Below are 16,357 nucleotides of genomic sequence, written 5' to 3' on the forward strand. Positions count from 1 at the left end.
TTATGCAATGCTAAATGCAATTTCACAGGTTTCAACTTCAAATGAGTTGATAATGGAATTACACAAGGTAACTGTGTATCCAAGAGGATGTTGAAATGTATGTACATGAATATCAAAGGAACAGAAAGAAGGGAGAGGAGTTTTTGGTGACTTAGTTAAAACTTATCGGTATCAGTGAGAAATGATTAACAGAAAATGGATAGAATGTAAAGGGTATTGTATTTTTAGGGAGGTTACAGGGATAGAATGTAAAGGGTATTGTATTTTTAGGGAGGAAATAGGATGGGAGGTGGGGTATTGCTGATGAACTACAACTAGTAAAAAAGTTCAAGAGGATTTTAAGTTTTTGATGAAAATGGTTCATTTGAGGCTATGTTGTGCCAGTAGGATAAAATATGTTGTTGGCTGCTGCTATAGACTGGGGGGGGGGGGTCCACAGGAAAATGTAGATGCTATGTATGGCAGATTAGTACAAGGAGTGCAGGTCAAGCAATTATTTTGAGGGACTTCACCTATGGGGACATGGATTGCCAGGAGGAAAGAGAACATAGCAAGATGGAAGTGGAATTTATACAGGGCTAATTATCTGAAACTATGTTATAGAAGGGATTTGAGAGTGCTGGATCTGGTAATAGCATCAGAAGATATATCTATAACTAAAGTAGACAGACACTCTGCCTCAAACTGGGGAGAGTGAACCATGCAGTCTTCTTCTAGGAAGTTGCTAAACATGTGAAATTCTATGTGAAGAGAGTTTATGTTAAACTATAAAGCTGATAATTATGACAGACTTAGGAGACTTAAAAATAGTCAGGGATTGTTTGAGAGAAGTAGTATCAGACTGTATATCCCTAGCCAGGAGGATAAATCAAGAGGGGATTGAGCGGAGAGGTAGAAATATAAAGCAAGAGCTACAAAAAAAATAAGACATTGTGGAAGGAATATAAAGAAAAGGTGATCAGCATACTTATGAGCAGTACAAAGTGCAAGCAAGAAGAGTGAATAGTATGGTAAGAAATGCCAAATCAGATTATGAGAGAAAATCAGCTAAGCAGGCCATAGTAAATCTAAGAGACAGTTTTGTTGTTGTGTAGCAAATAAGAGGGAAAATGAGTATGATTTTATTCAATGATGATGGTTAGGATGGTGACAGGGACAAAAGAAATAGTTGAGTTCAGGAAGATAAACAGCAGGTGTTCAGCATATTGAAAAATATCATTGGGAATACAGCAGCAGGACGAGATTTCATATCAGCCCATATTATTTGAAAGTGTATTTTTCACTTGGTTAGACTATAATAAATTTAGTTTAATCCTTTATCCAAGTGTGAGCAAACAAAGTTTGCACCTGAAAATATCTTCAGGACTGAGGTAGTACAACACCGGGCACCTTTCAGCAAAGTTGGATGAAGCTCTCAACTCCTTGTCTCAGTATCTCCCATAATACACAGCACATCTCCTTGCGGACATATATACTGCTATGCATTAAGGGAAGGGCCACTACCCATACCGGTTTCAACCTTTATTGAGGTCTCGTCAGTGGGAGACAAGCCCAGAGTGGAGATCCTAAGGCAGAAGCAATAGGAGAGGTCATCCTTACCTATAGGAGTTGCCAAAAGGTGTGCCACCTTATTATTAAATTACTCTGGATTTAGAGAAAGATGTTTGAAAGTTTATTTTTCACTTGGTTAGACTATAATAAATTTAGTTTATTCCTTTATCCAAGTGTGAGCAAACAAAGTTTTCACCTGAAAATATCTTCAGGACTGAGGTAAGGCAGTACAACACCGGGCAACTCGCAGCAAAGGTGGATCAAGCTCTCAACTCTTTGTCTCAGTATCTCCCATAATGCACAGCACATCTCCTTGCGGACATGTATACTGCTATGCATTAAGGGAAGGGCCACTACCCATACCGGTTTCGACCTTTATTGAGGTCTCGTCAGTGGGAGCCAGGCCTCAATAAAGACGAGACCTCGATAAAGGTCGAAACCGGTATGGGTAGTGGCCCTTCCCTTAATGTAGTAGTATACATGTCCACAAGGAGATGTGCTGTGCATTATGGGAGATACTGAGACAAGGAGTTGAGAGCTTGATCCACCTTTGCTGCGAGTTGCCTGGTGTACTACCTTACCTCAGTCCTGAAGATATTTTCAGCTGCAAACTTTGTTTGCTCACACTTGGATAAAGGATTAAACTAAATTTATTATAGCCCATATTATTATTAAGAGAGATCCTCCAGGGAGTCCACATACTACATGCACCAGCTATCATACTTGATCTTGAATTCATTCACACTGCTTGCACTCACAACATTCAATAGCAATCCATTCCAATCACACACCACTCTATGAGAGAAAAATCTAGATCTCAGCCCCTTCCTGGCAGCATTCATTCTCAGCTTCCAAGGATGTCTTCTTGTCCTTATCCCACTCTCCATAAAATGAAAAATTCTATCAACTGAAATCCTGTATGATCATTTCAGAAGTTTGTAAATCACAATCATATCACCTCTCTTTCTTTTCTTTGCTAGTCTGTAGTCTACAAATTCTCAGTCTGTCTTCATAATCAGTATTCCACAATCTTGATATCATTTTTAACACTCTCCTTTGCACTCTCTCCACTATATCAGAATGACATTCTGGTATAGTGGAGACCAGACCTATGCACAATAGTCCAAATGAGGTCTTATCAAGGCCTTGTAAAGAAGCAAAATGACCTCCTTATCTTTACATGGCAAAGTTTGTTTCATTGCAATTATCTTTTGAGTGTATTTACAATCTTTGCTACATGGCCCATGAACTTCAACTTTCTATCTACTAACACTCTGAGCTCCTTAACCTGGTCAGTTTTTTCTAGCATAATCCCATCCATATAATACAACATTGGATATCTAATCATGCCAAAGTGCATGACCTTACATTTACTGACATCCATTTTCTGTGCCCAAAATCAGTACCGTCGACAGGGTGCAGCATAGAGACAGCCTCCTCACACTGCAGCTTAATAAGGGCACTCATTCAGCCATATTGCGGTAGGCACCGTCAGCTTAGCAAGTGCAGAAAGAAGTTTTTCCAAGCTTAAACAGATTAAAAATTATTTGTGAACAGCAATGACCCAAGAAAGATTGGTTAGTCTAGAAACTATATCGACAGAGGCAGACATAGCTTATAATTTAAATTAAGAAGAGCTGAAAACAGTTGTATTGTGTGATATCCTCATAGAGCAAACATTTAATTATTATTATGTAATCATTTTGTATATGTTTCTCTTGTAATAAAAACAAAATAGCAATTGGAGATTTTATTATATTTTTGTCTTATAATCCATCAGGAGCGATATTTAATTGCCTGCCTCAGGGCGCGATCTAATCTGGCGAAGGCCCTACCCTTAATTCCAGCCTATTCAAATAATTTTGCAAGCTCTGTATATCAGCTGTATTCCTAATCACCCTACTTATCTTTGCATCATTAGCAAATAGCTGTATGTCACCTGTCAGATCCTTCCCAATGTAATAGTAAAAAAGTTATTATGGACAGCAACAGTACTCCAAGTACTAAAGGAAAATAACTTTCTTCAAATGCTATTGTATGAGACATTTCATGAATAACTTCCTTGTATAGGCAAGGTCTCAAAAATGTTATTTGAATCTTAAATCAATGATAAACCACCATTTAATTGATTTTAATAGATTTTATTAAAAATAGGTTTTAAAAATCTTAAATGCATCTATTTTATGGTATGCTATTAAAGAATGAAATACAGTAAAATTTTGGGATATAACATACCTCATCAATATCATCTGTAAGAGCCATTAGTTGTTTTGCATGCTTTTCTACCATGGACTGATATGCAATAGGATTTGCTAATGCATCTGCTAGTTCTATGTGGAGAAAAAATACATCTCACTTCAAATGTTACTTAAATGCAATTATCTATATTAGCTAAGATCATGTTTTAGGAATACTGTAGAAAGTTTTTATCACTTGGTTATAAATTAAATTAAAATGCTAAGAAATTCTTGTTTAATCCTTTATTCAAGTGTAAACAAAAAAATTTTGCATGTGAAGTTTCTTCACGATTAGGCTTCTTATGTAGAGAGAGAGAGAGACTAATGACTTCACGTTAATTGCCTAGTATCTCATAATGCAAAACACACATCCTTTCAGGTGTGTATAATGCTCTGCATTATGGGAAGTGACACTACCCAGATCAGTTTCGACCTTTATTGAGGTCTTATCAGAGGGAGGCAGACTGAGAAGAGATATTAAAGTTGAAGTAATACAGAAATGATACTAATGAGACCTAAATAAAGGAAAGGAAGTGTTACTAAATGGTCTGGGTAGTAGCCCTTCCCATAACGCATAGCATTATACACACCCAAAAAAAGATGTATAATTTGGATTATGAAATATTAAGGCAAGCAATCATTAGTCTCTATATACAGCGCCTCTGTAGCGCAATTGGAAGAAAGATGGTAAATTGCGCCCTTCGATTGGAATAGGACTAAGTTCGATTCTCGTTGCGACCGGAGGAATCTTTATCTGGTCGATTTCAATCGAAGGTGAGTTAGCCGATTTCGTACGGAGGTAGCAGGGTGTTTCATCCCGCATACAGACAAATCGGCCCTTCAGAACACATGCAATTTACAGACAAAAAATACTAGTTGTAGTGGTATTGGAGGTGGGCAGTAGATGGCGTTGATGGAGATGATTCGTAGTAGAGGTTCGGTGTAGAGACAGTTGTAGGTGTCCTCCCACGATGAGTCTTCGGACTCCTTGGAGGTATCAGGAATAATAATAATAATATACTAGTATCCTAGTTCACTAGTAGCCCAGTTTGCATGTGAAGAAACTTCACATGCAAACTTTGTTTGCTTACAGGTGAACATAGGATTAAACAAGAATGTAATTTCTTGGCATTTTTAATTTATGAATATCATAAAAAATTTTCTACTCAGTACTATTTCTACTAAGAACTTTGAAAGTAAAGACAAGCACATGAGAATAATGGTGTCATCAGTTTATAATTGTTTATTTACAAAAAAAAAAAAACATAATGTCATTAAGTTCAGTAATAATAATATCAAAATGCTATAAAATTTAAAACATCTTAACAACCGATGCTCACACAATTACAATCGATTTTTATTTTATCTTATTTCAAGATTTTGGAATCAAAATAATTGAAATATGCCATATAATCTTGAGTATCACTGGAGTAAACAATAGCTACTTTACACATAAACACAGACACTAGTAAAAGCCTCCATAGTTTATTGTCAATAGCAACAATGTTTTTTCTTTAAATGATCCTAAGTTGCAAAAAAACCCTCAGAGGAATGTTTTTTTTTTTTTTTCAGCAGAAGCAAAGTTAACCAATCTCCACACACACACACACATAAAACAGACAGACCAGCACAAAATGCATGTACTAACGGATACACTATGCAAATAACTTTAACACCCATTATATATTTGGTTTAATCCTTTATCCAAGTGTAAGTAAACAAAGTTTGTGCATGAAATATTTTCAGGACTGGGGCAACTCATGGCAAAGGTGGTATAAGTTCTCATCACTTGCCTTAGTATCCCAGAATGCAAAGCACATCTCCTTGCAGACATGTATAATGCTATGCATTAAGGGAAGGATCACTACCCAGACTGTATTGGTTTTGACCTTTATTGAGGTCTCATCAGTGGGAGCCAGACCCAGAAGTGGTGATACTAAAGTGGAAGTAATGGAGAAGTCATATTTCCATATGCCAGTTGCCAAAAGGTATCACACCTTAAAAGGATTAAACCAAATATATAATTGGTAGCATAGCCAAGTGAAAAAACTTCCATCAACTTTAACACATTGAATTAATTTGGTTTATGTGAAGACATGCAATTTATAACCATATGTCATTTTGGTAGTAGCAATGGCTGCTTAATTCTCCTAACCTCTATAAGTATTCTTCCAAAATCTGGAGACTATATGAGACCATGAACTGTGAATAATTCGGCTCTCTTCACCACGCCCATAGAGGGGTACCAACTAGGACTGTATGGTTACACCGTGATTACTAAATCATGAAAATGATTTAGTAATCAAGATGAAATACCAGATGATAATAACTAAATAAAAGTGCTTAATAATCATCCCTAGATGGGATGATACAGTTAATAGTGTCTCAGCAGACCAATTACTGATATAGAGTTAGTAATAATGCAACAATCCCTCGATTAGTGTGCCTAATGCGTTCTTTAAAACAGGCGCATTAATCGAAAACGCACTAATCGAATATAATAACCTATGGAAAAATGTATAATTCGTTCCTCAGATTTCTTTTTTAATCCTTAATTTTTTTATAAAATAATTAGGGCATGTCTCAGGGCCTAGTTCAAGGAAAACCATGAAGCTGAAAGACAATAAAAAATATTCAGAATATAAATTTATTATTCTGCTTCTTAACAAAGAATTGAGCTAACATAGTTTGGCGGGCATTCTGTTTCTTTTTTTTTCACACAACTGACAGTATGGCCCTATTGCCTCTTCTGCAAATTTTACTGGGTCTCTCTTCACCAAGGTCAGTTTCTAAGCATTGCTACTTAAAAACTTCGATTGTACGAAAACTATTTTCAAATTAAGTTAAGGGATATTACATCCCATATTGTTTCTTAGCCGAATAAGAAACTCAAAGAGTTTCATGCCGAATATAGAAACTATATAAAGTTCGGTGATTCCAAGTATAAACAAATGCCTGGATAGTGCAGCACCTGACCCATTTGGTAGTGTAAGCTGAGGCAACTCATAGTAAGGAAGGAGCAAGCTCGGATCAGTATTCTTGGTATTTACCCATAATGTGAACTTAGCTGCTAGGAGCTGTATTACTGTTCTACATTATGAGAAAAGGTCACTACCCAGACCGGTTTCAATCTTTATTGAGGTCTCATCAGTGAGTAGGTAGACCTAGTTAATACCAAGTTTGTAGCGAACAGAACTTACATCCCTTCTATAAGTTCATGTTGCCGAATTGAAGCCTTTGGCTCTTCATATATAATTAGTATTTTCAAATTGTTTCTGTGAAACCTCTTTGGACTTGTCAGTGATTAAATTTTCTTCATATACTTCAGGATCTTCTTGCTGTGTATCTAAATTTAGCAGGTCAGAATCACTCAACTTCTCAGAATGAGATTTAATTAACTTAGATTCATTTGAAAAGCCTCTAAAATCATTTGCACAATGTGGAAGAATGTGCTTCCAAACGGCTCGCATATTGCTAGCAGTAATTTCATTCGACTTTGCGACTATATAACCAGGCTGAGATTTCTCTGATTTGGTTAGAAAAGTCTTGGAAGGCATTTGCTTCCAAAAAAAGGCTGGTTTCATCGACATTAAATATTTGTTGATCACAATAGTCTCCTTCTTACACAAGTTTCTTCAAAATCTCTGGCTATCTCCTTATCTGCACTTGTAGCTTCTCCTGTGATTAAAACATTATGTAGGCTATTTCTCTTTTTGAAACACTCAAAACACCCAGCACTAATATGGAATTCTTCTTTTCCATCATTGATAGCCCCTTCATTCCAGGTTACAAAGAGACAATGCTTTTGATTTAATAAGGCCAGTGTTTAGCATGATCCGTTTTTGGTTACAATCTTCGATCCCTGTAAAAAGAAATCTCTCTAATTCAATCATTATAATACTTTGATTTCGAGTGCTTGCATGATGAACTTGAAGCAGCCTTACCTTTCTCTTTGTATTCAGCAGTTGATTCACCCATTTTTGTGTTCTTGTCCTATCTCTGCTCTGGACTCGCCTTGTTCATTTTTCGTTATTTCAAGTTTCATTTCAAGTTTTTCTTCCAATGAGATTACTTTTTGAATCATTTTCACACTTCTATTTTTTGCTCACAAATTCTTTTACTCATGATTAAAGGTTCCCAACTTCACGCTCACGCGTAGACCTACACTTTTTACGTGTAGGCATTCAGAACCGAAATCCTACGAAATAGGTTGGTTACTCCTTATTCCTGGAGGTATCCTATGACTGTAGCCTGTGTGTTCACGGGGCCAGTTTGCCTGCTTGCAGGATGAAAACCCCCAGATAAACTTGGGGAGAAAACCCTGCTGTCCACACCCAAGACCGGCTAACTTGGCTATGGATGAGGAAGATCCTTAAGCTCCTCAAGTCGTCGATAGGAATCAAACCTAGGACACTCCTTCCCCAGGCATATGGTTGCGAAGCGCATAGCTACTAGGCTAACCGTGTGGACTCCGATTAAAGGTTAGCAAAATCAGCAAAATGCTATGTAAAGCAGACGACATAAGTTTTGTTTTGGCAGTAAATTTGGAACATAGTGTACATGGAAATAGTGTAGTATGCCATTAAAAAATAACTTTGTAAAATATTTCAAATTGATAACTAAATTATTTCATCCTAGTGAGTGATTTTTAAAATAGTTAGCCATAAAAAATATATAGATCAAAAATTTTTAAAATCTGTAACATTTATTTTTAAGATGTATATAGGTGCACTAATCGAATTTGGGTATCGAAAAAAAATGATGCACTAATCGTGGGGGGGGGGGCATTAATCGAGGGATTACTGTATATACTTAATGCATAATACTATCTCATACACTTTTTGAGGAAACTATTAGCAATTAATAATAATAACACTGATGATCATCACCAGATGTTTGATGCCAGAAACTTAGATTTTTCATCCTGAATACAGACAAATTGGCCATGAGAATGCACACAGTTTACAGACAATATATATATATATATATCAGTGGTGGTGGTGGTGAGCGATAGATGGCACTGTGCATTGATAGTGGTAGTTGGAGGATTAAGTAAGGGAGACGGTGAGTTGTAGTGGAGTAGTGTGTCCTCCCATAATGAGTCCTTGGAGGTGTCACATAATAATAATAATAATAATAATAATAGACTCAGAGAAAAAAAAACCAAAAGTGAATTGATGCCAATTAGCACTGGCTTTTAGAGGACTAAAATTTAAGATCTAACAATACTGGAGACTTTACAATTAACAGAGTAATCTGGAAGAAAATTGTTGATACATGTTAGTATCATTGTAAACTCTTGTAAGCTCAGTGAGAATATATATTAGGAAATTACCCATCAGGCCTCCCATGAATAAGAAATTTCATTGTGGGAACTACCTACTCTCAACCAACAAAGCTTAACTTGTGCTTTAAATTTGCTTACCATTTCCATATTCACTGTTCTTTCCAATAGTGCATTCTGTTCATTAACCACTCTCCACACAAAAATTCTGCTTCTCACTTCCCAGCTTACACCATCCTTTATACAATAACTAAAGAAAGCCTATTATTTTACCCATTTCCATCTGTTCTATGAAAAAATCTTCCACATAAATCCAGTAACAACCCCTGACTTACATATATATATCTATTGTATTACACTTATTCTTACTATTTATGAAGCTTTGCAATTGGCATCCCCTTAATCTATATTCATACACAGTATTTCAGAAACCCAATATTGCCTTATTTTTGGTACCTTTCCAATATATACATTATTCCCTTGAAAATCAAGTTACCAAAACTGCACATATGCAGTCTTAATCAAGGCTTGGAACAACAGAATTACTCCAAAAAATGTCAATGTGCTCTAACCATTGTTATAATCTGCTGTGATTTGGCCACACACTTTTAGCAATTGTTGTCATGTGGTCCTTCAGTCTATTGACTGACTGGCTGTAGCACGCTGTTCCTGCCATTTGTTCCTCTCTTCAGCAATTCTCTTCATTTTTTCATATATCTTCTTGTTTCCGAATCTTCACATAGTTTTTTGATGAAGTTCATTCTTGATCTTCCCCTTGTTCTTCTTTTATTCAGGATTTTCCAATCTATTACTGTTCTGAGGAAATTATGCCTTAGTAGGTGTCCTATCCATTTGACTCACCTCTTCTTTATAGTCTTCAATATACCTCTTTCTTCTCCAACTTCTTTGAGAACTTTGTTGTTGCTTTTGTTTTCTTTCCAACTCACTTTCATTAATCATCCTCAGCACCACATGTTGAAGGACTCTAGGTATTTCAAATCTTGTTTAAGGAGTGTCCAGGTTTTTGATGCATATAATGTGACTAATCAGACATAGGTCTTGACTAGTCTTTTTCTTAGTCCAATATCAGTTTACTTTGATGTGAATATATGATATTTATCATAAAATGTTTTTTTTTTTTTTGCCTGTGCAATGTGCATCTTCTATGATCAATTGTCCTTGTCCCAAGTACTGAAAGGAAGTTACTTGTTTAATGGGTTTATCTTCTATTCTGATGTTCACAGTATGGGGTTTCTTTCCCATTATCATTGCCTTTGTTTTTATGAAGTTTATTGTTATGTCATATTCAAATGTCTTGTTCTTTATTCCTTTCAGCATTTCTCCAGTCCCTTAGAGCAACCTGCTATTATTATTGCTTGGTCATCTGCAAATTTAATAACATTTACTCTTTTGCCATTTATCACAATTCCGTACTCTTTATTTAAAGCTTCCCTCATCATTTTGCCTGCAACAATGTTAAAGAATCCATCCTTTTCTTACACCTCTCTCAATTTTAGCTGGTTCTGACCATCCCTCTTGCAGAGACACTACTGCAGTTTGGCGTTTATACAATTTCCAGATCAACTTTATTATTTGTTCTTCTATTCCTATCTCTCTCTTAGTAATGGGAAGAGTTTATGCCAGGAGACCATGTGAAATGCTTTTTCATAACCTATAAAGCATATATACAGGTGTCATCCTTGTTCTATCATATGTTCACTGAGATGCCTTAATGCCAGAATTGTGTCCTAGGTTCCTTGTTCTTTTTTGAAACCAAACTGGTTTTCTTCAAGAGAGGTTTCCAATTTTGATTCCAGTCGATCGTTTATTTTTAGGAGTATTTTTGACATATGACTTACTAAGCTTATTGTTCTGTAGTGGGTACATTATATTAATTTTGGTGATGGGTACCATCAGAGAGAGAGAGAGAGTAAAAAGTCTTCCGACCACATTCCTTTTTCAAAAATATTTGCCATCAGTTGGTATACCTTGCCTTTTGTTCACTTGCTTCCTTAATTAGTTCGATTGGTATTCTACCTATGCCTGGTGCCTTAGTTGTTGCAATAATTGTAAGTGCATTGTCAAATTTGTCATGAGTAATTTGCATTATATTATTTATGAGTGCAATTTTAGTAGTGGTTTTGTTTCTTTATATAGTTCTTGTCCATAAACTTTTCATCCTTTCTTCTTTATCTCAGGATCTGTTATTGGGCTTCCCCGTTTGTGTGTAACATTCTTTATCTTCTTGTAGGTTATATCACTCTTCTTCCTAGTTCCTCTGTTTCTTTGCAATGTTGATTCCAGTAGTTTTCTTTAGCATTTCTGCATTGATTGTCCACTTCATTTTTGAGTTTTTTTATACATCATTTGTCCGGCTGTGTCAATATTTTTTCATTTTCGTCTTTTTTTCCATTTTGCTTAATATTTCAGTAGTGATCCATGGCTTTTTCGGTTCTTGTGGTTTTATTCCTATGATTTCTTCTACTACTCCATTTATTATTGTTTTGCTATAATCTTTCCAGAGTGTGTCAGTATCTGTAGTTCCCAGTTCTTTTTCTTGTTTATCTGTTTGTCGATGCAATTTCTCAATCTTTGTTTCATTTCCTTTTCTTTTAAAATTTTTACATTCCATTTCTTTTTAGCTTTGGGTTTTTTTTTGGATTTTCCATTTTTATTATTATTTTTATTATTATTTGACACCTCCAGGGAGTCCATAGACTCATCGAGGGAGAGCACCTGCTCTACAACTCTGTCTCCACCAACTCAAACAATCAACTGACCGCAAATACACCAACGCTATCTACCGCCGATCACCACCACTAGCATTTCCACAGACAATCACAAACATCCATACCCAAGGCAGGACTCGAACCTGCAGCCTTTTGGCAGGAGAGTGGTTAGTGTATTTTAGTTGGCTTTTCATCATTATTAGGTTGTGATCAGATGATCGTATGTCTGCTCCTGGAAAAAGCCATAGCTTTGGTTCTGGTACCATTGTATTACAATGATGTAGTCGATTTGAATTTTTTTTTTTTTTTTTTTTTTTTTGTTCCCCTGAACTCTTCCAAGTATATCTCCTCCTCTTGGGGGCTTCAAACCAGGTGTTAGTGATCATAAGATTTTCTTACTTATAGAAGTCTATTAGTCTTTGTCCTCTTTTGTTTCTTGTTCCAAGACCAAACTTTCCACTGATGTCAGTTGTGTCTTCTTCTCCAACTGTGGCATTCCAGTCTCCCATTATCACTAATGGTGAGAGTCTTAATCTTTTAGCAATGTGATCCTTTAATTTGAAGTTCTTGTCTGCCATCACTCTCAAATCTCTTATTTCCTTTACCTTCAAGATATTCCACCAATTTCAAACTCTACATTCCATCCTTGCCTTCCAAATTTCACAATAGCAGCTCCTTCCCCCATTCAGATCCTTCTGTAAGGTCACAACATCTGCTCTATTCCTCATAGTTCTCCTCAGATGTGTACAATCTACAAACAATTGCATATAACCATTCAACTATCTTTCAATATCATAAGTTAAGTATATGAGTTTAACTTATATGATAGTTAAACAAGTGGATGTACACCAATTTATTCCTAGTTAGTTGCACTCTATCAAAGATAATCATAAAATCTAAACATACCATTGTATTATTCATCTCAGTGTCCAAGGTATCTGTCACATTATTGCAATATGTAAGTAGATTTCTAAAACATGGCTATTCTTTAAAAATCTAATGTTCACCATCAGAGAAAAAAGGAGGGAGAAGAGAGAGAGATGCCATTTTCAACCTTGGTCTAGGCCCTAGCCCTCACCAATCTCTCCAATACCTCAGTAACTTCTTCAGATGTATAGCTTAGCATATAATTTGAAAAATTTGTGAAGTGGAACAAAATACCCTTTTTCATTCCTTGCACTGTTGTAAGACTCTTGTTAAATATGTTTAGGCTAAGAAATAATTCAATGGAACATCACTTAAAACATGGCAATATAGGATAGAACCCTACTGCTTCATTAATATCAAGTATACTTAATTCTTTGCATACCTCCTGTTTATTATCAGACCTTCCTCTACTGTTTCCTCCACACAACACGCACTTATGAGGATAATATATCTGGATAAATTATTAAATACCCCAATTACATCATCTACAGTGGTCGCCAGTTTACTATTCTCATTATCAACATCATCTGCCCATTATCATTCTTTCTTCCATCCCTTATCACTGATCAGATATCAACAGAACTCTCTAGGATTTTTCTTGACCATTGGGCAACTGCTGTTTATACTGCACTTTGGCTATCCTTATCATCACCATCTCTTGGTCTTTCTCTCTCAGGAAGATTACAGTCAATCCTCACTATAACAAACTCGAGGGACCAGAGAAATGGTCAGTTATATGAATAGTTTGCTAGAGTTAATTTCTTTTAGCATAGCAACACATCTATAGAGCTTTAGTTGGGATTTTTCAGTAGCTTTATAATGAACAAATTATTGTTATAGCAGTGTTTGCTATAGTGAGAATTGATTATTATCATTCACCTTATACTGCCTTCATAAAGTCTTATTCTATCTGTATGCTTAATCTCTCCAATCATCCATTATTTATCCATGTTATTTCACCTCCTAACCTTTTGAATACATTCAAGCATTGCAGCTGTTCAATAGTTTCATCATTGTCCAATCAATCTTGGACACTGATCAAGAACTGCTTAACAGCTGCATTTGTCTACTTTCCATTTAACTCCTCATTTCCTGTTACAGCTCCAAGCTGCTTACTGTGCTTTTTGGAATCACTAATCATTCCACATTTCCACAGGTCTTTATCCTTTTTAAACACATTTATAGAAGTATCCCAGCAGAACAAACTCAATTTCTCAGTGCATAAGAAGCCAACAAAACACCAAATGATATTTGCACACCACATCCCAGAGGAACAGAGTTTCTCCCATATATGTAGCAAGTCAGGAATACTACTTCAACAAAATATAAAGGTGGCTTTCTACCTCAACATGATATCTCATCTCCTGAAACCTCCTAAGCCTTCCCATCCACCTCTTAGGAAACCTGGTTTACAAGAACAACTATACTTGTGGTTTGCACTATATAGGACAGACAGGCAGGTGAGGAGAAGCACATCAACCTGAACAAATCAAAGACAGAGAATGAAAGGAAACACAAATGTCTAGAGTACATACAACTGAAACCAGACATCAAGTATTATGGCAACAAATCAAAATACTCCACATAAATTACAATTTTTTTTTCTCAAAAGCATTCATTCAGTAACTAAGGTGTCTAGGAAGGGTAAACAATTGTTTTTTTCCTTTTCCATGTACCTGTTCCAGTGGAACCACCTTTACAACTAAGCTTGACGACATACACAACACTTTCCTCTCCAATGGCTACAGTGATCACAGTATTAAAAAAATAATCGGTTCCCCCCTCCCCCCATTCCTCGGTCTTCTCTTCAGAAAGAGTTGCCACTGAGCGAGGAGGGAGCTGATCTTTTGTAGAACAAATAAGGGAAGCAAGTTTGGGGTGGGGCTTAAATACTGTGTGTAGGTTGTACTTTTTTAAGCTGGCATATTTTGGACAGACAGGCAGATCAGCAACCATCCGCCTGGAGGAACACAAGTCATACATCTGCAACCACGACTATGGTCAGTCAGGCCTGGCTGACCATGTCTTGGATACAACCCACAGGATCTCATGGAAAAAAAAACACCATGCTCCACCACAACAAATTCAAAAAAAGAGAGACTATTTTTAGAATCAGCAGCTCTCAGAAATCAACCAAATCTTAATAAATACGGTTGCATTAAGCTTCCTGAGATTTGGGAAACCCTTATCATCAGACTTCCCACCTTACATTCCAGGCCAATTACAACAACCCATAGAGGGTACTCCAGCTAGATAGGACTTTAGAATCACCCATGTGGTTGGACTTAGTATTGTATGGCATTTGTGTAGATGTTACATTAGTTTTTTTGTAATCCCTGAAGATGTCTCAGTGACTGAGACGAAATATAGGAAAGACTAAATTCTGTTTTAATCCTTTCTGAGTGCTGTATACAATCCATTAAGCCTCTAACATGACATTATAATAAGTATTTTTACAAAACAAAAATGTAGATACTGATTATTAGATACACATATTCACAAGGACAAAGAATAATTTTTATTATTGCAAATATTTTGGCTAGAAATTAACAGGTCTTCATTAGTGCACCAGTGTAATCAGAAAAGAAAATGTAGCCTTTTAATTTATATTGCTGCAATTTAAATCTTGATAATATGAATGCACCCTTGCTCTAATTAGTTAAAATTACCAATGTCGCACTGTATTTAAATTGAGATATTTAAATTCCAAAATATGTTTGCAGCATTTGAGACAATGTTTTCCAGTAATTTACATAACTTACATACCTGAGAGGCCATCAGGAATATAATCTTTGACAGTAATATGCACAAAAACGGTAGGTAAAGTGAGTGGCTGACCAGCTTCATTTCTCAAAGATATATGCCTATATCCTTAAATTAAAAAAAAAAAAAAAAAAAAAAAAAACAACTAAGGTTAAATAAGAAAAATTTATTTAGATGCATCAGATGAATAAACTATGATTAAATGGATTTAAACTGAGACTCTTATTTTTATTATTACTACTTATCATATGGATATGTTGTACACATTTAATATCCTATAATTTCTCAAAAATTATTTGTGGTATGTTTGTGGTGCACACCTCAGCACTTAACATATTCAAATTAATTTATCATTTAGTTCAGACACATGTTACAGGGCATTCAATACAAGGTCCAACATGCAAAATAGTGTTGTATTCAAAAATTTATAAATTAATCAGTATCCAAGGAAAAATAAAAACTAAATGTTTTTGTCTACTTCTAAAGTTCGAATATTCAATTTCATCATATGATCCAGCTTACCGAAATGCTGAAGGACTCAAAACTAAAAATAAAAATGAAGGATTTTTCACTAAGCTCACTTAGTGAAGATTTCCACATACAAAAACTGCTATAACAATAACCCTCTTTTCAGATGTCTGCACTTTTCAGAAATGACATTTGAAAAACCTAAAACAAGAATAACAAATTCACATATAGTAAGTGTGTTTAATAGAATTTTGCTGAATAAGTGAACACACACTGTGAGATGAGCCAGGTCTTAAACACCTCACAAATGCAGTGGACCTTTACATTAAAGCTTATTTATTCTACTGCCAGGTGTGAAAAGCACAACTCTGCCTACTGCAGGGCTATAATGGTTTGAA

The 16,357-nt window shown here is 35.7% G+C and overlaps 1 protein-coding gene across 3 annotated transcripts in view; it reads right to left on the reverse strand.

Annotated features, from left to right (window-relative positions):
* LOC150101407 (1-phosphatidylinositol 4,5-bisphosphate phosphodiesterase classes I and II-like) overlaps positions 1-16,357 on the reverse strand; it is a 965,056-nt gene that overhangs the window by 224,414 nt on the left and 724,285 nt on the right. For all 3 annotated transcript variants that reach the window (XM_090400893.1, XM_090400892.1, XM_090400891.1), the window contains 2 exons: positions 15,495-15,599; positions 3,787-3,881 (listed from right to left, as the gene is read on the reverse strand). In XM_090400893.1, the coding sequence (XP_090257019.1) occupies positions 3,787-3,881; positions 15,495-15,599 (200 nt within the window). The remainder of the gene's footprint in view (positions 1-3,786; positions 3,882-15,494; positions 15,600-16,357) is intronic.

Source organism: Typopeltis vanoorti, chromosome 11 (assembly GCF_054136105.1).
Source record: "Typopeltis vanoorti isolate ZY-2024b chromosome 11, IOZ_Tvanoo_1.0, whole genome shotgun sequence".
NCBI classification, from domain to species: Eukaryota; Metazoa; Arthropoda; class Arachnida; order Uropygi; family Thelyphonidae; genus Typopeltis; species Typopeltis vanoorti.